This window comes from Oncorhynchus clarkii, chromosome 17 (genome assembly GCF_045791955.1).
Source record: "Oncorhynchus clarkii lewisi isolate Uvic-CL-2024 chromosome 17, UVic_Ocla_1.0, whole genome shotgun sequence".
In the NCBI taxonomy this organism is placed as follows: domain Eukaryota; kingdom Metazoa; phylum Chordata; class Actinopteri; order Salmoniformes; family Salmonidae; genus Oncorhynchus; species Oncorhynchus clarkii.
The window spans coordinates 82,057,553-82,081,744 of record NC_092163.1 but is presented as its reverse complement, the minus strand read 5'-3'; the positions used below and the strand labels follow the sequence as shown (position 1 = coordinate 82,081,744).

Genomic DNA, 24,192 nt, shown 5'->3' with positions numbered 1-24,192 from the left:
CACAGTGCTGCAGAGAGAGACATAATCTACCTACCACACCACAGTGTCGCAGAGAGAGACATAATCTACCTACCACACCACAGTGCCACAGAGAGAGACATAATCTACCTACCACACCACAGTGTCGCAGAGAGAGACATAATCTACCTACCACACCACAGTGCCGCAGAGAGAGAGACAGAAGAGCTATAAGGGGGGTAGGGGAGGGGTGGGGGGTGCGGGGGGTAGGGGAGAGGAAAGGTGGAGAGGAAAGTAGGGGAGAGGAAATTAGGGGTGGAGGGGTGGGGGGTGGGGGGGGGAGAGGAAAGTAGGGGTGGAGGGGTGAGGGAGAAAACTATACTTTACAGAACAGAGAGAAAGAAGGATGGGGGAATAAAATGTATTTTCTTTCTTTTAAAAAGAGGTAACAGATTTGCATCAGAGTTCTCTTTGGTAACGAAGGCATGTGGTTGGTTGGGATGCGTCTCCATTTTGAATCCATACATCTCATTGTACACAGAAACAAACCGTTTCCCACTCAGCTTTTCTCTTCAAAATCTCAGGCGTCCAATAACACAAGCAGAAAGAAGTACGCAAAACCTACTTCAACATAAAAAGTCAATTCAAAACAAATTAAAGGACAAAAGTCAAAACGTAGAGAAAAGAAAATGCTTCCCTTACTCCATGGTTATATACATGGCTATATCCCTAGCTACAGGCACAGCTCTCTACGGGGTTACATCATGCAGGGTAGTCTTACACCAGGGAACAAGGCCGACCCTCTTCCTGGGAAGGAGAGACATTGGACGCGCAGGGTTTTCCTCCAGCCCTGCTCGGAAACACACCTGGGTCGTATTTGTTAGTGCACACTATAACTAAATATTTTGCAAAACAAAATTAAAACAAGTTTGGTGACCTCATGAATATGACTGATTCTTCTACATCAGCTGTTCATCGGGACCTTGATTAGATGAATCAGGTGTTAGTTACAACAGGGCTGGAGCTAAATGAATACACCCTGCCTAGCCAGTAAATCTCCAGCAGGGCGGTTTAACCTGTGGTGTTACAGTGAATAAGGGATGGGGCAGGGGGGGCGGGTTTTAGCTGGCTCTAAGCCCCTCCCATCAGGACACAATGGATGGAGAGTGGCTGTGATTGACCATGTGACTGTTGGGGGAGGAGTCAGGGGAGGAGGAGGAGGAGGAGCTTCCTTTGGCTTTGATCTGCAGCCAGGTTTCTCCTAAGGCCTTGGTGAAATGGTCGTCCACAGAGCCGGTGATGGACACAGAGTTAGTGACGGGTTCCGGCTGCTTGTAGTTCCTCCCCAGGCTGCGACGGAAATGCTCCTCGATCACCGGGTCAACACACACAGAGTTGGCTGGAAGAGAAAAGAAAGGACAGGGCTATAACTCTAACATCTAGACAGGCGGGGCTCTAACCCCAGACAGGCGGGGCTCTAACCCCAGACAGGCGGGGCTCTAACCCCAGACAGGCGGGGCTCTAACCCCAGACAGGCGGGGCTCTAACATCCAGACAGGCGGGGCTCTAACATCCAGACAGGCGGGGCTCTAACATCTAGACAGGCGGGGCTCTAACCCCAGACAGGCGGGGCTCTAACCCCAGACAGGCGGGGCTCTAACCCCAGACAGGCGGGGCTCTAACCCCAGACAGGCGGGGCTCTAACCCCAGACAGGCGGGGCTCTAACCGCAGACAGGCGGGGCTCTAACCCCAGACAGGCGGGGCTCTAACCCCAGACAGGCGGGGCTCTAACATCTAGACAGGCGGGGCTCTAACATCTAGACAGGCGGGGCTCTAACATTCAGACAGGCGGGGCTCTAACATCTAGACAGGCGAGGCTCTAACATTCAGACAGGCGGGGCTCTAACATCTAGACAGGCGGGGCTCTAACCCCAGACAGGCGGGGCTCTAACCCCAGACAGGCGGGGCTCTAACCCCAGACAGGCGGGGCTCTAACCCCAGACAGGCGGGGCTCTAACATCTAGACAGGCGTAACATCCAGACAGGAGGGGCTCTAACATCCAGGCAGGAGGGGCTCTAACATCTAGACAGGCGGGGCTCTAACATCTAGACAGGCGGGGCTCTAACCCCAGACAGGCGGGGCTCTAACCCCAGACAGGCGGGGCTCTAACCCCAGACAGGCGGGGCTCTAACCCCAGACAGGCGGGGCTCTAACATCCAGACAGGCGGGGCTCTAACATCCAGACAGGCGGGGCTCTAACATCTAGACAGGCGGGGCTCTAACCCCAGACAGGCGGGGCTCTAACCCCAGACAGGCGGGGCTCTAACCCCAGACAGGCGGGGCTCTAACCCCAGACAGGCGGGGCTCTAACCGCAGACAGGCGGGGCTCTAACCCCAGACAGGCGGGGCTCTAACCCCAGACAGGCGGGGCTCTAACCCCAGACAGGCGGGGCTCTAACATCTAGACAGGCGGGGCTCTAACATCTAGACAGGCGGGGCTCTAACATTCAGACAGGCGGGGCTCTAACATCTAGACAGGCGAGGCTCTAACATTCAGACAGGCGGGGCTCTAACATCTAGACAGGCGGGGCTCTAACCCCAGACAGGCGGGGCTCTAACATCTAGACAGGCGTAACATCCAGACAGGAGGGGCTCTAACATCTAGACAGGCGGGGCTCTAACATCTAGACAGACGGGGCTCTAACATCTAGACAGGCGGGGCTCTAACATCCAGACAGGAGGGGCTCTAACCCCAGACAGGAGGGGCTCTAACATCCAGACAGGCGGGGCTCTAACATCCAGACAGGCGGGGCTCTAACATCTAGACAGGCGGGGCTCTAACATCTAGACAGGCGGGGCTCTAACATCTAGACAGGCGGGGCTCTAACATTCAGACAGGCGGGGCTCTAACATCTAGACAGGCGGGGCTCTAACATTCAGACAGGCGGGGCTCTAACATCTAGACAGGCGGGGCTCTAACATTCAGACAGGCGGGGCTCTAACATCTAGACAGGCGGGGCTCTAACATCCAGACAGATTTACGTCTGGGGTGTACTACTTTTAACCTTACACTTCACTCTAATCCCAAACCAAATCTAGGACCCTTATGTGGTCCCCGTTGGAGTCTACAGGCAGCATAGGGCTCATCTGATGACTTACAGCATTACCTGGGGTGTCTGCAGGCTGGTCTACTGTAGCAGTATGGTATAATATATATGATGTTACTTACAGCTGTTACCTGGGGTGTCTGCAGGCTGGTCTATTGTAGCAGTATGGTATAATATACAGTGCCTTGCGAAAGTATTCGGCCCCCTTGAACTTTGCGACCTTTTGCCACATTTCAGGCTTCAAACATAAAGACATAAAACTGTATTTTTTTGTGAAGAATCAACAACAAGTGGGACACAATCATGAAGTGGAACGACATTTATTGGATATTTCAAACTTTTTTAACAAATCAAAAACTGAAAAATTGGGCATGCAAAATTATTCAGCCCCTTTACTTTCAGTGCAGCAAACTCTCTCCAGAAGTTCAGTGAGGATCTCTGAATGATCCAATGTTGACCTAAATGACTAATGATGATAAATACAATCCACCTGTGTGTAATCAAGTCTCCGTATAAATGCACCTGCACTGTGATAGTCTCAGAGGTCCGTTAAAAGCGCAGAGAGCATCATGAAGAACAAGGAACACACCAGGCAGGTCCGAGATACTGTTGTGAAGAAGTTTAAAGCCGGATTTGGATACAAAAAGATTTCCCAAGCTTTAAACATCCCAAGGAGCACTGTGCAAGCGATAATATTGAAATGGAAGGAGTATCAGACCACTGCAAATCTACCAAGACCTGGCCGTCCCTCTAAACTTTCAGCTCATACAAGGAGAAGACTGATCAGAGATGCAGCCAAGAGGCCCATGATCACTCTGGATGAACTGCAGAGATCTACAGCTGAGGTGGGAGACTCTGTCCATAGGACAACAATCAGTCGTATATTGCACAAATTTGGCCTTTATGGAAGAGTGGCAAGAAGAAAGCCATTTCTTAAAGATATCCATAAAAAGTGTTGTTTAAATTTTGCCACAAGCCACCTGGGAGACACACCAAACATGTGGAAGAAGGTGCTCTGGTCAGATGAAACCAAAATTGAACTTTTTGGCAACAATACATAACGTTATGTTTGGCGTAAAAGCAACACAGCTCATCACCCTGAACACACCATCCCCACTGTCAAACATGGTGGTGGCAGCATCATGGTTTGGGCCTGCTTTTATTCAGCAGGGACAGGGAAGATGGTTAAAATTGATGGGAAGATGGATGGAGCCAAATACAGGACCATTCTGGAAGAAAACCTGATGGAGTCTGCAAAAGACCTGAGACTGGGACGGAGATTTGTCTTCCAACAAGACAATGATCTAAAACATAAAGCAAAATCTACAATGGAATGGTTACAAAAATAAACATATCCAGGTGTTAGAATGGCCAAGTCAAAGTCCAGACCTGAATCCAATCGAGAATCTGTGGAAAGAACTGAAAACTGCTGTTCACAAATGCTCTCCATCCAACCTTACTGAGCTCGAGCTGTTTTGCAAGGAGGAATGGGAAAAAATGTCAGTCTCTCCATGTGCAAAACTGATAGAGACATACCCCAAGCGACTTACAGCTGTAATCGCAGCAAAAGGTGGCGCTACAAAGTATTAACTTAAGGGGGCTGAATAATTTTGCACGCCCAATTTTTCAGTTTTTTATTTGTTAAAAAAGTTCGAAATAACCAATAAATGTCGTTCCACTTCTTGATTGTGTCCCACTTGTTGTTGATTCTTCACAAAAAAATACAGTTTTATATCTTTATGTTTGAAGCCTGAAATGTGGCAAAAGGTCGCAAAGTTCAAGGGGGCCGAATACTTTCGCAAGGCACTGTATATGATGCTACTTACAGTTGCAGGCTGGTCTACTGTAGCAGTATGGTATAATATATATGATGTTACCCTTCGGATGTGGCCACAGTGTCTCCTGACCCCTCCTGTCTCAGCCTCCATTATTTATGCTGCAGTAGTTTGTGTGTCGGGGGGCTAGGGTCAGTTTGTTATATCTGGACTACTTCTCCTCTCCTATTCGGTGTCCTCTGTGAATCTAAGTGTGCGTTCTCTAATTCTCTCCTCTCTGTTTCTTTCTCTCTCTCGGAGGACCTGAGCCCTAGGACCATGCCCCAGGACTACCTGACATGATGACTCCTTGCTGTCCCCAGTCCACCTGACCGTGCTGCTGCTCCAGTTTCAACTGACCTGAGCCCTAGGACCATGCCCCAGGACTACCTGACATGATGACTCCTTGCTGTCCCCAGTCCACCTGGCCGTGCTGCTGCTCCAGTTTCAACTGTTCTGCCTTATTATTATTGGACCATGCTGGTCATTTATGAACATTTTAACATCTTGGACATGTTCTGTTATAATCTCCACCCGGCACAGCCAGAAGAGGACTGGCCACCCCACATAGCCTGGTTCCTCTCTAGGTATCTTCCTAGGTTTTGGCCTTTCTAGGGAGTTTTTCCTAGCCACCGTGCTTCTACACCTGCATTGCTTGCTGTTTGGGGTTTTAGGCTGGGTTTCTGTACAGCACTTTGAGATATCAGCTGATGTACTAAGGGCTATATAAATACATTTGATTTGATTTGATTTGATTTGACTTACAGTGGCAGGCTGGTCTACTGTAGCAGTATGGTATAATATATATGATGTTACTTACAGTTGCAGGCTGGTCTATTGTAGCAGTATGGTATAATATATATGATGTTACTTACCTGGGGTGTCTGCAGGCTGGTCTACTGTAGCAGTATGGTATAATATATATGATGTTACTTACAGTTGCAGGCTGGTCTACTGTAGCAGTATGGTATAATATATATGATGTTACTTACCTGGGGTGTCTGCAGGCTGGTCTACTGTAGCAGTATGGTATAATATATATGATGTTACTTACAGTGGCAGGCTGGTCTACTGTAGTTGTTAGGCAGGTTACAGTTCCGGTTTTTGGCCGGAGCGCACGTTATCACTGACGGACGATTCTAAACAAACACAAAGAAATCAAACAAAACATGTTTAGGACTTAGCATGGCGTCTTGAAGACAACGTGGACTTAGCATGGGGTCTTGAAGACTACGTGGACTTAGCATGGGGTCTTGAAGACAACGTGGACTTAGCATGGGGTCTTGAAGACTACGTGGATTTAGCATGGGGTCTTATAGACTACGTGGATTTAGCATGGGGTCTTGAAGACTACGTGGACTTAGCATGGGGTCTTGAAGACTACGTGGATTTAGCATGGGGTCTTAAAGACAACGTGGACTTAGCATGGGGTCTTAAAGACAACGTGGACTTAGCATGGGGTCTTGAAGACAACGTGGACTTAGCATGGGGTCTTAAAGACAACGTGGACTTAGCATGGGGTCTTGAAGACAACGTGGACTTAGCATGGGGTCTTGAAGACAACGTGTTACCTGCATATTCTTATGCCCTGAAAGTGTGAGTGTGTTCGTTCGTTCGTGTGTGTGTGTGTGTGTGTGTGTGAGCGCTCGTCTTGAGTCTAACCTGCTGGCGTTCCACAGGGCTGACGATTGGTGAGACGACAAAGGTACGGGCGGCATCCATGTTGTTTTTGGTCAGGGCGAGAGGCTGGTCCACGGCCAGGCTGGGCATGTGGTGGTGGGGGGTGTACAGGTGGTGGTTGCCATTGAGAACCATGGAGGGGGTGGCGGCTCGCTCCATGGGGCTGCGGCTACAGTCCCGAGGGTCCTTAGTACTACGGAAGTCGCCATTGGAAGGCTTGCCTCTGCAGAGAGAAGATGATAAAAGATTTATTGTCCAATGTACACAGATGTCCTAAAGAAACTGGTCGTTTGATTCATTCCAAGACTGGAGAGAGGAGGGGTTGGGGGGGTGGAAGGAGGGGTAGATGGGGGTAACAGACAGAGAAATCCATAACATCAAGACAGAAGACTGATTGATGTCTACTGTTGGAGCAGAGATCAGAAGCGTCAGATGAAACAGAATGTGAAACATCGTAAAGCAAGGAGGAAAGGCATTTTACTGAACGTGACAAAAACTTAACGGCTGGTTGTGTAGATGGATGAGAATTATTTATTTTTTTAAATCTATTTTTAGAATAAGGCTTTAACGTAACGAAATGTGACTCGTTTCAGGAAACTAGGCGTATCACTACTTCACAGGAGTGACATTTGAACGTATAAAAAAACAATAATTACGAAAATATGTTTTTTTTTTGTTGCAGAAATGCCTTCTGGAACATGTGAACTTTCATGTGCCTTATTAACAAACTTGTATTCCATCTGTAAATTATCAGTATGTGTAGGCAATCCTGTCTAATGCAGCTTTTTAGAAAGACATCACATATTAAAACTGCTTCAGTGTTGCTCTCCACTTTCTGGAGGACCGAGTTTTGAAATCAGTGGAATTAGAGTCTGATAGCTGAAGAGCTGGAGCAAATTTTGGCGTCCGATTGCTAATATGCAGATGGAGTTGAAAAGAGAACACACAGAAGTCTCTGGATTACATCTTCAAACTAAGGGCAACCATGGCATCCATGACAGTTACCTATGCTGCAGAGTATAAGTTCATTAGAGCTGCGTCAGATTACCTGGCCTCCACAAGCATCCAACCTCAACCCAATTAAGGTGGTTTGGGATGAGTTGGACCGCAGAGTGAAGGAAAAGCAGCAAACAAGTGCTCAGCATATGTGGGAACTCCTTCAAGATTGTTGGTAAAGCATTCCAGGTGAAGCTGGTTGAGAGAATGCCAAGAGTGTGCAAAACTGTCAAGGCAAAAAGTGTCTACTTTAAAGAATCTAAAATATATTTTGATTCGTTTAACACTTTTTGGTTACTACATGATTCCATATGTGTTATTTCATAGTGTTGATGTCTTCACTATTATTCTACAATGTAGGAAATAGTAAAAAGATGAAGAAAACCCTTCAATAAGTAGGTGTCCAAACTTTTGACTGGTACTGTATATTATCCACGTCCTTGTTCAGCCACGACTCTGAGAAACATAGAATATTACAGGTCCTGTAGATAGGATAGTCTGGGACAGAGCTCATCTAGTTTGTTCTCTAGTGACTCTACGCTCGCCAACAGAAGTGAGGGTAGAGGCGGTTAATTTGCTCGCCAACGTCGTCTCGTCAGGATGCCGCCTCGCCTGCCTCTTTCACCGTCGCTTCCTCTTTAGAGTCCCGGGGGGATCAGGGCCTGGTCCGGGGTAAGCAGAACATCCAGAGCTGCCGACTCGTTAAAGTAGAAATGTAGAAATCTTTCTTGATGTCAAGAAGTCTATTTTCAAGTCATAGGAAATGATGTCAGAGGACATTATGTACAACAAATAAAAGTCTCCGATCAGAAAATAATTGGCCAGGAGCCCGTAAAACAATCCACTGTAGCGCTATTTTGAACAGAGATTGTTTTCAGGTTCTTTGTCAGAAAGTATTTAAACTGTGGTTAACAGTTACTGATTAGGTCCTTTTTCATTCATGTGATTGACGTGGAATTACTCTGGAGCCATATGTCTGTGTGTGTCTGTCTCTCTGTCTGTGTGTGTCTGTCTCTCTGTGTGTGTCTCTGCCTCTGTGTGTGTGTCTGTCTCTGTGTGTGTGTGTCTGTCTGTTTGTGTGTCTCTGTCTCTGTGTGTGTGTCTCTGTCTCTCTGTCTGTGTGTATGTCTCTCTGTGTGTGTCTCTGCCTCTGTGTGTGTGTGTCTGTCTCTCTGTCTGTGTGTCTCTGCCTCTGTGTGTGTGTCTGTCTCTGTGTGTGTGTGTCTGTCTGTTTGTGTGTCTCTGTCTCTGTGTGTGTGTCTCTGTCTCTCTGTCTGTGTGTATGTCTCTCTGTGTGTGTGTCTGTCTCTCTGTGTGTGTGTCTCTCTGTGTGTGTGTCTCTGCCTCTGTGTGTGTGTCTGTCTCTGTGTGTGTGTGTCTGTCTGTTTGTGTGTCTCTGTCTCTGTGTGTGTGTGTCTGTCTCTCTGTCTGTGTGTCTGTCTCTGTGTGTGTGTGTCTGTCTGTTTGTGTGTCTCTGTCTCTGTGTGTGTGTCTGTCTCTCTGTGTGTGTGTCTGTCTCTCTGTGTGTGTGTCTGTCTCTCTGTGTGTGTGTCTGTCTCTCTGTGTGTGTGTCTGTCTCTGTGTGTGTGTGTCTGTCTCTCTGTGTGTGTGTCTGTCTCTCTGTGTGTGTGTCTGTCTCTGTTTCTCTGTCTGTGTGTGTGTGTGTGTGTGTGTGTGTGTGTGTGTCTGTCTCTCTGTGTGTGTGTCTGTCTCTCTGTCTGTGTGTGTGTGTGTGTGTGTGTGTGTGTCTGTCTCTGTGTGTGTGTATGTGTCTGTCTGTCTCTCTGTGTGTGTGTCTGTCTCTCTGTCTGTGTGTGTGTGTGTGTGTGTGTGTGTCTGTGTGTGTGTATGTGTCTGTCTGTCTCTCTGTCTGTGTGTGTGTGTGTTATTGACGTGGCATTACTCTGGAGCCGTGTGTTTGTGTATGTGTTAGCTGCTACTTGACACCTCATGCTTGGGTGCACCTAGATATTATCTCTCTCTCCCTGTGCTAGTCAGTCGTATGAAAGACAGAGCTGGGTCTGGGGGGGGGGATAGGGGCAGGGCGAGGGACAAAATAAAACAAGTTACTTTTGTCCCAAAACCCTGGAATGTGGAAACGAGGGTAATATTTCCCTCCCTGGTCAGTTGTGCTTCAGAACCACTCTACATCCACTGTAAATGGACCCTTGTTGAATCATTTAAAAAAAACTGCACTGTTCATGACTGTAGTTCAAGTTAGACAGCAACCGAGGACCAATTTCTATCTGAAAACAAGGAGCCCTTATCCTGTAAGAGTCAGGCGGCTGTGGGCTGGAAGCCTGCTACGGCCCTCCTCTCTGTGGGCTGGAAGCCTGCTACGGCCCTCCTCTCTGTGGGCTGGAAGCCTGCTACGGCCCTCCTCTCTGTGGGCTGGAAGCCTTCTACGGCCCTCCTCTCTGTGGGCTGGAAGCCTGCTACGACCCTCCTCTCTGTGGGCTGGAAGCCTGCTACGACCCTCCTCTCTGTGGGCTGGAAGCCTGCTACGGCCCGCCTCTCTGTCTCTGTAGTAGTCCCTCCTGTTGAGGCCTCTCCTCACTTGGCAACGTGCACCTTTGTAACATGTCAGTAACATTGTACTCTGTTCCATTTGTTCCTAGAACCCCGAATAGCAGACTTGTGGAATCGAGTTACACATTTGATTAAACTTGTAGCCTCAAGACTCGACAATGACTTGAGACTGACTTTAAATTATCTGGCCAGGTTGGGTAACGTTTTGTCACTAATTTTGTGGCACAGAGACTCCATGGTTTTACTCTCTATGCAGCCAGACTCCATGGCTTTACTCTCTATGCAGCCAGACTCCATGGCTTTACTCTATATGCAGCCAGACTCCATGGCTTTACTCTCTATGCAGCCAGACTCCATGGCTTTACTCTCTATGCAGCCAGACTCCATGGCTTTACTCTCTATGCAGCCAGACTCCATGGCTTTACTCTCTATGCAGCCAGACTCCATGGCTTTACTCTCTATGCAGCCAGACTCCATGGCTTTACTCTCTATGCAGCCAGACTCCATGGCTTTACTCTCTATGCAGCCAGACTCTAAGGCTTTACTCTCTATGCAGCCAGACTCCATGGCTTTACTCTCTATGCAGCCAGACTCTATGGCTTTACTCTCTATGCAGCCAGACTCCATGGCTTTACTCTCTATGCAGCCAGAAACAATCGTCGCAGAATCGCCCTTCCAAAAAAAAAACATTTGACAGATTGGCTTGTGAAATGCACACTCGGTCGTCTGATTGGACCAGCAAACTGTCACTCAACACATGCTGGGTGAGCTAACGATAGCTTATTTGCTGTTCAGCTACACGATCAGGTGCCATGCAAAACATATAACTATACAGTTGTGGCCAAAAGGTTTGAGAACGACACAAATATTAATTTCCACAAAGTTTGCTTCTTCTGTGTCTTTAGGTATTTTTGTCAGATGTTACCATGGAATACTGAAGTATAATTACAAGCATTTCCTAAGTGTCAAATGTTTTTATTGATAATTACATGAAGTTGTTGCAAAGAGTCAATATTTGCAGTGTTGACCCTTCTGTTTCAAGACCTCTGCAATCCGCTCTGGCATGCTGTCAATTAACTTCTGGGCCACATCCTGACTGATGGCAGCCCATTCTTGCATAATCAATGCTTGGAGTTTGTCAGAATTTGTGTGGTTTTGTTTGTCCACCCGCCTCTTGAGGATTGACCACAAGTTGTCAATGGGATTAAGGTCTGGGGAGTTTCTTGACCATGGACCCAAAATATCAATGTTTTGTTCCCTGAGCCACTTAGTTATCACTTTTGCCTTATGGCAAGGTGCTCCATCATGCTGGAAAAGGCATTGTTCGTCACCAAACTGTTCCTGGATGGTTGGGAGAAGTTGCTCTCAGAGAATGTGTTGGTAGCATTCTTTATTCATGGCTGTGCTCTTAGGCAAAATTGTGAGTGAGCCCACTCCCTTGGCTGAGAAGCAACTCCACACATTAATGGTCTCAGGATGCTTTACTGTTGGCCTGACACAGGATTGATGGTAGCACTCACCTTGTCTTCTCCGGACAAGCTTTTTTCCGGATGCCCCAAACAATCGGAAAGGGGATTCATCAGAGAAAATGACTTTACCCCAGTCCTCAGCAGTCCAATCCCTGTACCTTTTTCAGAATATCAGTCTGTCCCTGATATTTTTCCTGGATATAAGTTGCTTCTTTGCTGCCCTTCTTGACACCAGGCCATCCTCCAAAAGTCTTCGCCTCATTGTGCGTGCAGATGAATCACACCTGCCTGCTGCCATTCCTGAGTAAGCTCTGTACTGGTGGTGCCCCGATCCCGCAGCTGAATCAACTTTAGGAGACGGTCCTGGCGCTTGCTGGACTTTCTTGGGCGCCCTGAAGCCTTCTTCATAACAATTGAACCGCTCTCCTTGAAGTTCTTGATGATCCGATAAATGGTTGTTTTAGGTGCAATCTTACTGGCAGCAATATCCTTGCCTGTGAAGCCCTTTTGTGCAAAGCAATGATGATGGCACATGTTCCTTGCAGGTAACCATGGTTGACAGAGGAAGAACAATGATTCCAAGCACCACCATCCTTTTGAAGCTTCCAGTCTGTTATTCAAACTCAATCAGCATGACAGAGTGATCTCCAGCCTTGTCCTCGTCAACACTCACACCTGTGTTAACAAGAAAATCACTGACATGATGTCAGCTGGTCCTTTTGTGGCAGGGCTGAAATGCGGTGAAAATGTTATTTTTTGGGATTCAATTAATTTGCATGGCAAAGAGGGACTTTGCAATTAACTGCAATTCATCTGATCACTCTTCATAACATTCTGGAGTATATGCAAATTGCCTTCATATAAACTGATGCAGCAGACTGAAAATTAATATTTGTGTCAAAACTTTTGGCCACGACTGTAGGTAGAGAGGATCGCCACAACTGTTATTTTGGTTACTCTGCTAGCATCTTGCTGGCTACTCTGCTAGATTCTTGCTGGCTACTCTGCTAGATTCTTGCTGGCTACTCTGCTAGCATCTTGCTGGCTACTCTGCTAGCATCTTGCTGGCTACTCTGCTAGCATCTTGCTGGCTACTCTGCTAGCATCTTGCTGGCTACTCTGCTAGCATCTTGCTGGCTACTCTGCTAGCATCTTGCTGGCTACTCTACTAGCATCTTGCTAGCTACTCTGCTAGCATCTTGCTGGTTACTCTGCTAGCATCTTGCTGGTTACTCTGCTAGCATCTTGCTGGTTACTCTGCTAGCATCTTGCTGGTTACTCTGCTAGCATCTTGCTGGTTACTCTGCTAGCATCTTGCTGGCTACTCTGCTAGCATCTTGCTGGCTACTCTGCTAGCATCTTGCTAGCTACTCTGCTAGCATCTTGCTGGTTACTCTGCTAGCATCTTGCTGGTTACTCTGCTAGCAGCTTGCTAGCTAGCCGGCTAAAAACAGCAAGCAAGCTAAGCTTCCCACATCTCCATGTGAAATAATTGATATTTAAATAATATGCCAAGGCAAATATTTGTGTACTTGTCAGTGTAACCTACAACATCACCCCAGTTTGATATGCTGCTTGAATGCATTTGGTTCCATATCAGCAAAAAAACAAATAGAATGTCATTATTTTTTCTCTCGGTGATACAGCAAATACCATTTCAATAGCCTAGAATCAGGTAGTTATTACTTCTAAACAAAATACCTTTTTTTAAAGGGGGAGGGTTTTTAAAAAGGCTGCAATGTTGGCTTGACTTATTTTTGTGGAACATTCGCAGAGATTATATTTAGGTTGTCGATGCAAAAATAGGTTGTCCAGCTAAACCAAGTCCAAGCCATCTTTAAATTCAAGTGAAACAGATTGTCATCTGTCATCTGACGTCTCATCGACCGCTGAAACCAGGTCAATAACTCTATGCACAGTCCTATTGATTAGGATTTGTCCTTTATTGTGAGTAGGACTTTGCCGTCACCCATCTTATCAAGACATTTACCATTACGTTATGTAGTTAAAGATTGTTAAAACCAAAAAGTCAAATTGATTGTATGGTTGTACAACTCATGTGTTAATGCATACATGGCTGTCTCCGGGGGGACATTTCTCATCAATATTTTTCAAGTTTAATTATATTTATTATAAAATATTGACCGTCGCCCCTCCTTGACCTCCATACCGGTCATTCTCTAGTCGGCAGCATTACGTAACGCACCAGGGCATAGTGACATAGTGGCAGGGCATAGTGACATAGTGGCAGGGCATAGTGACATAGTGGCAGGGCATAGTGACATAGTGGCAGGGCATAGTGACATAGTGACATAGTGGCAGGGCATAGTGGCAGGGCATAGTGGCATAGTGGCATGGCATAGTGGCAGGGCATAGTGGCAGGGCATAGTGGCATAGTGGCAGGGCATAGTGGCAGGGCATAGTGGCATAGTGGCAGGGCATAGTTGCATAGTGGCAGGGCATAGTGGCAGGGCATAGTTGCATAGTGGCATAGTGGCAGGGCATAGTGGCAGGGCATAGTTGCATAGTGGCATAGTGGCAGGGCATAGTGGCAGGGCATATTGGCAGGGCATAGTGGCAGGGCATAGTGGCAGGGCATAGTGGCAGGGTATAGTGGCATAGTGGCAGGGCATAGTGGCATAGTGGCAGGGCATAGTGGCATAGTGGCAGGGCATAGTGGCAGGGCATAGTGGCAGGGCATAGTGGCATAGTGGCAGGGCATAGTGGCAGGGCATAGTGGCATAGTGGCAGGGCATAGTGGTAGGGCATAGTGGCATGGCATAGTGGCAGGGCATAGTGGCATAGTGGCAGGGCATAGTGTCAGGGCATAGTGGCAGGGCATAGTGGCAGGGCATAGTGGCATAGTAGCAGGGCATAGTGGCATAGTAGCAGGGCACCTCCCCCCCATTTCCTTTGCAACTTTGAAGCATCCTGCATAATTTGCTGCTGTTGAACCAGCCGGCTGACACGAGACAAAAACCGAGAGCAGCCCATGACAACGGGTTGGGGGGGGGGGCTCGAGTGGCACATGGGGGGGCTCAAGCGGATACAATACTTTTTGAAAAAGTATTACTAGTATCATTATATATAATGTCCAGCTCACGAGGGCGGTTGATGTGAGGCCTGAGGCAATTGCCTCTACTGTGTAATGGTAAGTACACCTCTGTGAGTCAAATCAAATTAAATGTTTACTTATGAGCCCTTAACCAACAATGCAGAGTTAAAAACTAAGTATGTGGACACTGTCAAATATCTAATTCCTAAATCGTGGGTATTAATATGGAGTTAGTGCCCCCTTTGCTGCTATAACATCCTCCACTCTTCTGGGAAGGCTTTCCACTAGATGTTGGAACATTGCTGCTATAACATCCTCCACTCTTGTGGGAAGGCTTTCCACTAGATGTTGGAACATTCCTGCTGGGACTTGCTTCCATTCAGCCACAAGAGCATTGTTGAGGTCGAGCACTGATGTTGGGCGATTAGGCCTGGCTCACAGTCGGAGTTCCAATTCATCCCAAAGGAGTTTGATGGGGTTGAGGTCAGGGCTCTCTGCTGGCCAGTCAAGTTCTTCCACACAGATCGACAAACCATTTCTGTATGGACCTCTCTTTTCGCACTGGGGCATTGTCATGCTGAACCAGGAAATGGCTTTCCCCAAACTGTTGCCACAAGGCAGGCAGACAGGCAGGGGAAGGCAAGCAGGCAGGCAGGGAAGTAGAGGGGAGGGCAGGGAGGCAGGCAGGGGACGGCATGCAGGCAGGCATGGAAGTAGAGGGGAGGACAGGCAGGGGAGGAATGTGAGTTATGTGAGCTAGGGCCCTCCACAACAGCAGCCAATCCCCCTGATAATGCACTACATCAGACCATTTAGACCAGAGAGAACTCTGGAGGGAGGGCATGGAGGGAGGGCATGCCCAGACATGTGCTCCAATCACAGGCATGGTATGTGAGGAATCCCGGGCCTCAGACGGAGCAGCAGATCCCAGTAGAGAAATACCAACATCCAGGCAGCACATTCTCTCTCAGGCATCCAGGAATCTGCAGCATGGGGCGCTTGCTAGCTAGCGTAGCTTCCTGCTCAGCCACACGGGAATCCATCTGATGGGGCGCTAGCTAGCTAGCGCAGCTTCCTGCTCAGCCACACGGGAATCCATCTGATGGGGCACTAGCTAGCTAGCGTAGCTGCCTGCTCAGCCACACGGGAATCCATCTGATGGGGCACTAGCTAGCTAGCGTAGCTGCCTGCTCAGCCACACGGGAATCCATCTGATGGGGCACTAGCTAGCTAGTGTAGCTGCCTGCTCAGCCACACGGGAATCCATCTGATGGAGCACTAGCTGGCTACTAGAAAAGGAGGGGGAAACTCTAAACAGTTACATACAGAGATACATTTTGGATGATATTATATTGATACTTTGATTCCACAAATAAAAAACAAATAAAAAAAAACCTGTTTTTGCCAGTCGGCTGTACCTGCGGCAAAACACTGTGGCTACCTGTCCTGTGCGTTTCTCACATGGCACAGCACCCTGAACACAGAGTGAATTCCCTTTGTAGCAATTATTCAGCTTTCTGCAAAACACTTCCCCAAGAAGTCATATGTGATACATTTGGAAAATTGGACATTCCATTACGATGTCACAATGCATGTGGAGCCAAAACAAACGTCATCTGTCACTTTATCTGTGTGTGTGTGTGTGTGTGTGGGAGTATCTACTTACAACTGTGCAGCAAACAGCCGGCTCATCTTGGCCACGTGTTGGTTGTCACAGTCTTGGTCATCATTGTCTTGTTGGTCCTGTCCTGTGCTGAGGCTACGGCTGTGCTTCCTCTTGCTGGGGCTGATGGGTGGATGGCCCGTCCGGTGGCTATGGTTGGAGACGCCAGACGATGACAAGGACATGGACTGGTGCATCATGGGATCACCTCGACGCGCTGCCTCGCCTGCACGGAGAGAAACACACAACATATAGAAGGCATCAAATGGGGAGGAACTTGTGTGCTAATGACAGGACTTGTGTACTAATGACAGGAACTTGTGTACTAATGACAGGAACTTGTGTACTAATGACAGGAACTTGTGTACTAATGACAGGAACTTGTGTACTAATGACAGGAACTTGTACTAATGACAGGAACTTGTACTAATGACAGGAAGTTGCTAATGATAGGAACTTGTACTAATGATAGGAACTTGATAATGACAGGAACTTGCTAATGACAGGAACTTGTACTAATGACAGGAACGTGTACTAATGACAGGAACTTGTACTAATGACAGGAACTTGTACTAATGACAGGAAGTTGCTAATGACAGGAAGTTGCTAATGACAGGAACTTGTACTAATGACAGGAACTTGTACTAATGATAGGAAGTTGCTAATGATAGGAAGTTGCTAATGACAGGAACTTGTACTAATGACAGGAACTTGTACTAATGATAGGAAGTTGCTAATGATAGGAAGTTGCTAATGACAGGAACTTGTACTAATGACAGGAACTTGTACTAAGGACATTTCTATCTCCAACATTCTGACCTGCATCAAAACAGATGCCTGCCAGGGGAAAAGCAATTCCACGGTGACAGAATGATGCTGAGACTGGCACAAACAGTGCAAACGGCACAAACCGTCGTTCGGTTACAAAACTTTGCATCTACACTGTTCAAGAAAATGTGTTTTTTTTCTGTCAAATTTTAATTTGGATTTATGTGTAACAGTGATAACGCCAAGTAAAACTGAAATGATAACTTAAAAACACAAAATATAAATATTCATTAACAAACTTATAGCTTATTAGACACAATTCCAAACTGCGATTTAAGACCCAAAGTTTTTTTTTTTAAAACCTAACTTTCACGAGGATTCATTGAATATGGTTTATATGAACCAACCGTTGATAGTACAGTAGGGCAGTATGCTGCGGAGAGACGACAGAGAAAATGACAGTTTTGACCAGTCAGGAGAAGAATTTTTTTTTTGCATAAAATATGTTCTCACTATTTAAAAAGAAGATGGAGAACCAGCTATATGATGAACAGGCACAGCAGACTAGAACCAGCTATATGATGAACAGGCACAGCAGACTAGAACCAGCTATATGATGAACAGGCACAGCAGACTAGAACCAGCTATATGATGAACAGGCACAGCAGACTAGAGCTAGTTAACGCTACCTACTACAGTAGCAAAAAAATAATAACACGAGTCAAATATCTACATAATATCGTCGAAAAATAATATTGCATATTGTACGTAACTGTATATATTTGTTTACTAGTAAATAGGATGCCATTTGGGACGTGTCTAATTACACGACCGTGAAGAATCTGTGAAAACTTTATTAGTGTGCTCAAAAGTTAAAAAACACATTGTAAGACATTTAAAAAGTAGCTAACTTCTTGTAAATATTGTCAAATTCAACACTTGGCTGACTGGTGTGAATGTTCTGGCATTACGTGTCAAGAGGAAAATTGTTTGTTTGAACAAACAGGTTCAAATAAATCTTGTACGCTGTTCCTTCCTTCCTTCCCGGCCAGTAGCTCCCAGAGTACAGTAGACCAGGGAGAGTGTGAGGACGGCAGGAAGGGAGACTGGAAAACTACTGGTGGCAGTAGGTACAGATGGGGACTTTCCACTAGAAGACTTTACCCCAATGTTACACTCAGTCAACTCTGGAAAGACTTACTGAGCACCATGTCACCGTAACACAGCGAGGCAAACATTTCAAAGCCCATATCAAATCACATTCACAAAATGATCTTCACCAAAACAATGCAGAGCCAAGTGCTCACCTAAACAATACTGTTCACCTTAACGGTACGGTAAAGGCACAATGTCAAGCTAGGCATGGGGCCGTACAACTCACTGAAACGTACTGTTCAACTGTCTACAGTGAGAAAGCGTGGTCTATAGAACAGTAGACGATGTAGAACAGTAGAACAGTAAAACAGTAGACGGTGTAGAACAGTAGGCGGTGTAGAACAGTAGGCGGTGTAGAACAGTAGGCGGTGTAGAACAGTAGACGGTGTAGAACAGTAGACGGTGTAGAACAGTAGACGTGTAGAACAGTAGACGGTGTAGAACAGTAGGCGGTGTAGAACAGTAGACGGTGTAGAACAGTAGAAAAGTAAAACAGTAGGCGGTGTAGAACAGTAGGCGGTGTAGAACAGTAGGCGGTGTAGAACAGTAGGCGGTGTAGAACAGTAGACGGTGTAGAACAGTAGACGGTGTAGAACAGTAGGCGGTGTAGAACAGTAGGCGGTGTAGAACAGTAGGCGGTGTAGAACAGTAGGCGGTGTAGAACAGTAGGCGGTGTAGAACAGTAGACGGTGTAGAACAGTAGAAAAGTAAAACAGTAGACGGTGTAGAACAGTAGATGGTGTAGAACAGTAGACAGTGTAGAAAAGTAGACAGTGTAGAAAAGTAGGCGGTGTAGAACAGTAGAACAGTAGACAATGTAGAACAGTAGAAAAGTAAAACAGTAGACGGTGTAGAACAGTAGAACAGTAGACGGTGTAGAACAGTAGGCGGTGTAGAACAGTAGACGGTGTAGAACAGTAGACGGTGTAGAACAGTAGACGGTGTAGAACAGTAGACGGTGTAGAACAGTAGACGGTGTAGGACAATAGAACAGTAGAACAGTAGGCGGTGTAGAACAGTAGGCGGTGTAGAACAGTAGGCGGTGTAGAACAGTAGGCGGTGTAGAACAGTAGAAAACAGTAGACGGTGTAGAACAGTAGGAGGTGTAGAAGAGTAGAACAGTAGACGGTGTAGAACAGTAGACGGTGTAGAACAGTAGGCGGTGTAGAACAGTAGAACGGTAGACAATGTAGAACAGTAGAAAAGTAAAACAGTAGACGGTGTAGAACAGTAGAACAGTAGACGGTGTAGAACAGTAGACGGTGTAGAACAGTAGAACAGTAGGCGGTGTAGAACAGTAGAACTGTAGACGGTGTAGAACAGTAGGCGGTGTAGAACAGTAGGCGGTGTAGAACAGTAGGCGGTGTAGAACAGTAGGCGGTGTAGAACAGTAGACGGTGTAGAACAGTAGACGGTGTAGAACAGTAGAGGTTGAAGAACAGTAGAGGTTGTAGAACAGTAGATGGTGTAGAACAGTAGATGGTGTAGAACAGTAGAACAGTAGGCGGTGTAGAAGAGTAGGCGGTGTAGAACAGTAGGCGGTGTAGAACAGTAGGCGGTGTAGAACAGTAGGCGGTGTAGAACAGTAGGCGGTGTAGAACAGTAGACGGTGTAGAACAGTAGAACAGTAGGAGGTGTAGAACAGTAGACGGTGTAGAACAGTAGGCGGTGTAGAAGAGTAGGCGGTGTAGAACAGTAGGCGGTGTAGAACAGTAGGCTGTGTAGAACTGTAGACGGTGTAGAACAGTAGAACAGTAGACGGTGTAGAACAGTAGACGGTGTAGAACAGTAGGCGGTGTAGAACAGTAGGCGGTGTAGAAGAGTAGGCGGTGTAGAACAGTAGGCGGTGTAGAACAGTAGAACAGTAGACGGTGTAGAACAGTAGAACAGTAGACGGTGTAGAACAGTAGACGGTGTAGAACAGTAGAACAGTAGGCGGTGTAGAACAGTAGACGATGTAGAACAGTAGATGGTGTAGAACAGTAGATGGTGTAGAACAGTAGAACAGTAGGCGGTGTAGAACAGTAGGCGGTGTAGAACAGTAGGCGGTATAGAACAGTAGGCGGTATAGAACAGTAGGCGGTGTAGAACAGTAGGAGGTGTAGAAGAGTAGAACAGTAGACGGTGTAGAACAGTAGACGGTGTAGAACAGTAGGCGGTGTAGAACAGTAGAACAGTAGACAATGTAGAACAGTAGAAAAGTAAAACAGTAGACGGTGTAGAACAGTAGAACAGTAGACGGTGTAGAACAGTAGACGGTGTAGAACAGTAGAACAGTAGGCGGTGTAGAACAGTAGAACTGTAGACGGTGTAGAACAGTAGGCGGTGTAGAACAGTAGGCGGTGTAGAACAGTAGGCGGTGTAGAACAGTAGGCGGTGTAGAACAGTAGGCGGTGTAGAACAGTAGACGGTGTAGAACAGTAGACGGTGTAGAACAGTAGAGGTTGAAGAACAGTAGAGGTTGTAGAACAGTAGATGGTGTAGAACAGTAGATGGTGTAGAACAGTAGAACAGTAGGCGGTGTAGAAGAGTAGGCGGTGTAGAACAGTAGGCGGTGTAGAACAGTAGGCGGTGTAGAACAGTAGGCGGTGTAGAACAGTAGACGGTGTAGAACAGTAGACGGTGTAGAACAGTAGAAAAGTAGGCGGTGTAGAACAGTAGGCGGTGTAGAACAGTAGGCTGTGTAGAACTGTAGACGGTGTAGAACAGTAGAACAGTAGACGGTGTAGAACAGTAGACGGTGTAGAACAGTAGGCGGTGTAGAACAGTAGGCGGTGTAGAAGAGTAGGCGGTGTAGAACAGTAGGCGGTGTAGAACAGTAGGCGGTGTAGAACAGTAGAACAGTAGACGGTGTAGAACAGTAGACGGTGTAGAACAGTAGAACAGTAGGCGGTGTAGAACAGTAGACGATGTAGAACAGTAGATGGTGTAGAACAGTAGATGGTGTAGAACAGTAGAACAGTAGGCGGTGTAGAACAGTAGGCGGTGTAGAACAGTAGGCGGTGTAGAACAGTAGGCGGTATAGAACAGTAGGCGGTATAGAACAGTAGGCGGTGTAGAACAGTAGACGGTGTAGAACAGTAGACGGTGTAGAACAGTAGACGGTGTAGAACAGTAGAACAGTAGGCAGTGTAGAACAGTAGGCGGTGTAGAACAGTAGAACAGTAGGCGGTGTAGAACAGTAGATGGTGTAGAACAGTAGACGGTGTAGAACAGTAGGCGGTGTAGAACAGTAGACGGTGTAGAATAGTAGAACAGTAGGCGGTGTAGAACAGTAGAACAGTAGAACAGTAGGCGGTGTAGAACAATAGACGGTGTAGAACAGTAGGCGGTGTTGAACAGTAGGCGATGTAAAACAGTAGAGGTTGTAGAACAGTAGGCGGTATTGAAGAGTAGGCGGTGTAGAAGAGTAGGCGGTGTAGAAGAGTAGGCGGTGTAGAAGAGTAGGCGGTGTAGAACAGTAGACGGTGTAGAACAGTAGACGGTGTAGAACAGTAGACGGTGTAGAATAGTAGAGGGTGTAGAACAGTAGATGGTGTAGAACAGTAGAACAGTAGGCGGTGTAAAACAGTAGACGGTGTAGAACAGTAGGCGGTGTAGAACAGTAGACGGTGTAGAACAGTAGAACAGTAGGAGGTGTAGAACAGTAGACGGTGTAGAACAGTAGACGGTGTAGAACAGTAGAACAGTAGACGGTGTAGAACAGTAGACGGTGTAGAACAGTAGGCGGTGTAGAACAGTAGGCGGTGTAGAAGAGTAGGCGGTGTAGAACAGTAGGCGGTGTAGAACAGTAGGCGGTGTAGAACAGTAGAACAGTAGGCGGTGTAGAACAGTAGAACAGTAGGCGGTGTAGAACAGTAGGCGGTGTAGAACAGTAGGCGGTGTAGAACAGTAGAACAGTAGGCGGTGTAGAACAGTAGGCGGTGTAGAACAGTAGACGATGTAAAACAGTAGATGGTGTAGAACAGTAGGCGGTGTAGAACAGTAGGCGGTATAGAACAGTAGACGGTGTAGAACAATAGACGGTGTAGAACAGTAGAACAGTAGGCGGTGTAGAACAGTAGATGGTGTAGAACAGTAGAACAGTAGGCGGTGTAGAACAGTAGGCGGTGTAGAACAGTAGGCGGTATAGAACAGTAGACGGTGTAGAACAGTAGACGGTGTAGAACAGTAGACGGTGTAGAACAGTAGAACAGTAGGCGGTGTAGAACACTAGATGGTGTAGAACAGTAGAACAGTAGGCAGTGTAGAACAGTAGATGGTGTAGAACAGTAGACGGTGTAGAACAGTAGGCGGTATAGAACAGTAGACGGTGTAGAACAGTAGACGGTGTAGAACAGTAGACGGTGTAGAACAGTAGACGGTGTAGAACAGTAGAACAGTAGGCGGTGTAGAACAGTAGATGGTGTAGAACAGTAGAACAGTAGGCGGTGTAGAACAGTAGATGGTTTAGAACAGTAGAACAGTAGGCGGTGTAAAACAGTAGACGGTGTAGAACAGTAGGCGGTGTAGAACAGCAGATGGTGTAGATCAGTAGAACAGTAGGCGGTGTAAAACAGTAGACGGTGTAGAACAGTAGAACAGTAGGCGGTGTAGAACAGTAGATGGTGTAGAACAGTAGAACAGTAGGCGGTGTAGAACAGTAGACGGTGTAGAACAGTAGTCGGTTTAGAACAGTAGGCGGTGTAGAACAGTAGAACAGTAGACGGTGTAGAACAGTAGACGGTGTAGAACAGTAGACGGTGTAGAACAGTAGACGGTGTAGAACAGTAGGCGGTGTAGAACAGTAGACGGTGTAGAACAGTAGGCGGTGTAGAACAGTAGAACAGTAGACGGTGAAGAACAGTAGAAAAGTAAAACATTAGACGGTGTAGAACAGTAGACGGTGTAGAACAGTAGGCGGTGTAGAACAGTAGAACAGTAGACGGTGTAGAACAGTAGACGGTGTAGAACAGTAAGCGGTGTAGAACAGTAGATGGTGTAGAACAGTAGAACAGTAGGCGGTGTAGAACAGTAGGCGGTGTAGAACAGTAGACTGTGTAGAACAATAGACGTTGTAGAACAGTAGGCGGTGTAGAACAGTAGGCGGTGTAGAACAGTAGACGGTGTAGAATAGTAGGCGGTGTAGAACAGTAGATGGTGTAGAACAGTAGAACAGTAGGCGGTGTAGAACAGTAGGCGGTGTAGAATAGTAGAACAGTAGGCGGTGTAGAACAGTAGAACAGTAGGCGGTGTAGAACAGTAGGCGGTGTTGAACAGTAGGCGATGTAAAACAGTAGAGGTTGTAGAACAGTAGGCCTGTATAGAAGAGTAGGCGGTGTAGAAGAGTAGGCGGTGTAGAAGAGTAGGCAGTTTAGAACAGTAGACGGTGTAGAACAGTAGACGGTGTAGAACAGTAGAGGGTGTAGAACAGTAGATGGTGTAGAACAGTAGAACAGTAGGCGGTGTAGAACAGTAGATGGTGTAGAACAGTGGACGGTGTAGAACAGTGGACGGTGTAGAACAGTAGGCGGTGTAGAACAGTAGGCGGTGTAGAACAGTAGATGGTGTAGAATAGTAGATGGTGTAGAACAGTAGAACAGTAGGGGGTGTAGAACAGTAGGCGGTGTAGAACAGTAGGCGGTGTAGAACAGTAGACGGTGTAGAACAGTAGGCGGTGTAGAACAGTAGGGCGGTGTAGAACAGTACAACAGTAGGCGGTGTAGAACAGTAGACGGTGTAGAACAGTAGAACAGTAGGCGGTGTAAAACAGTAGACGTGTAGAACAGTAGACGGTGTAGAACAGTAGACGGTGTAGAACAGTAGACGGTGTAGAACAGTAGACGGTGTAGAACAGTAGACGGTGTAGAACAGTAGAACAGTAGGCGGTGTAGAACAGTAGATGGTGTAGAACAGTAGAACAGTAGGCGGTGTAGAACAGTAGATGGTGTAGAACAGTAGATGGTGTAGAACAGTAGATGGTGTAGAACAGTAGACGTTGTAAAACAGTAGACGGT

At 46.9% G+C, this 24,192-nt stretch overlaps 1 protein-coding gene across 1 annotated transcript in view; it reads right to left on the bottom strand.

Moving 5' to 3' along the window:
- Positions 1–382: 382 nt before the first annotated feature.
- Positions 383–24,192, bottom strand: part of LOC139369952 (transcription cofactor vestigial-like protein 4) — a 47,419-nt gene continuing 23,609 nt past the window's right edge. Inside the window, exons 2-5 of the mRNA XM_071109235.1 lie at positions 16,277–16,499; positions 6,544–6,784; positions 5,936–6,020; positions 383–1,357 (exon numbers count right to left, since the gene is read on the bottom strand). Coding sequence (XP_070965336.1) covers positions 1,104–1,357; positions 5,936–6,020; positions 6,544–6,784; positions 16,277–16,499 — 803 coding nt within the window. The 3' untranslated portion in view covers positions 383–1,103. The remainder of the gene's footprint in view (positions 1,358–5,935; positions 6,021–6,543; positions 6,785–16,276; positions 16,500–24,192) is intronic.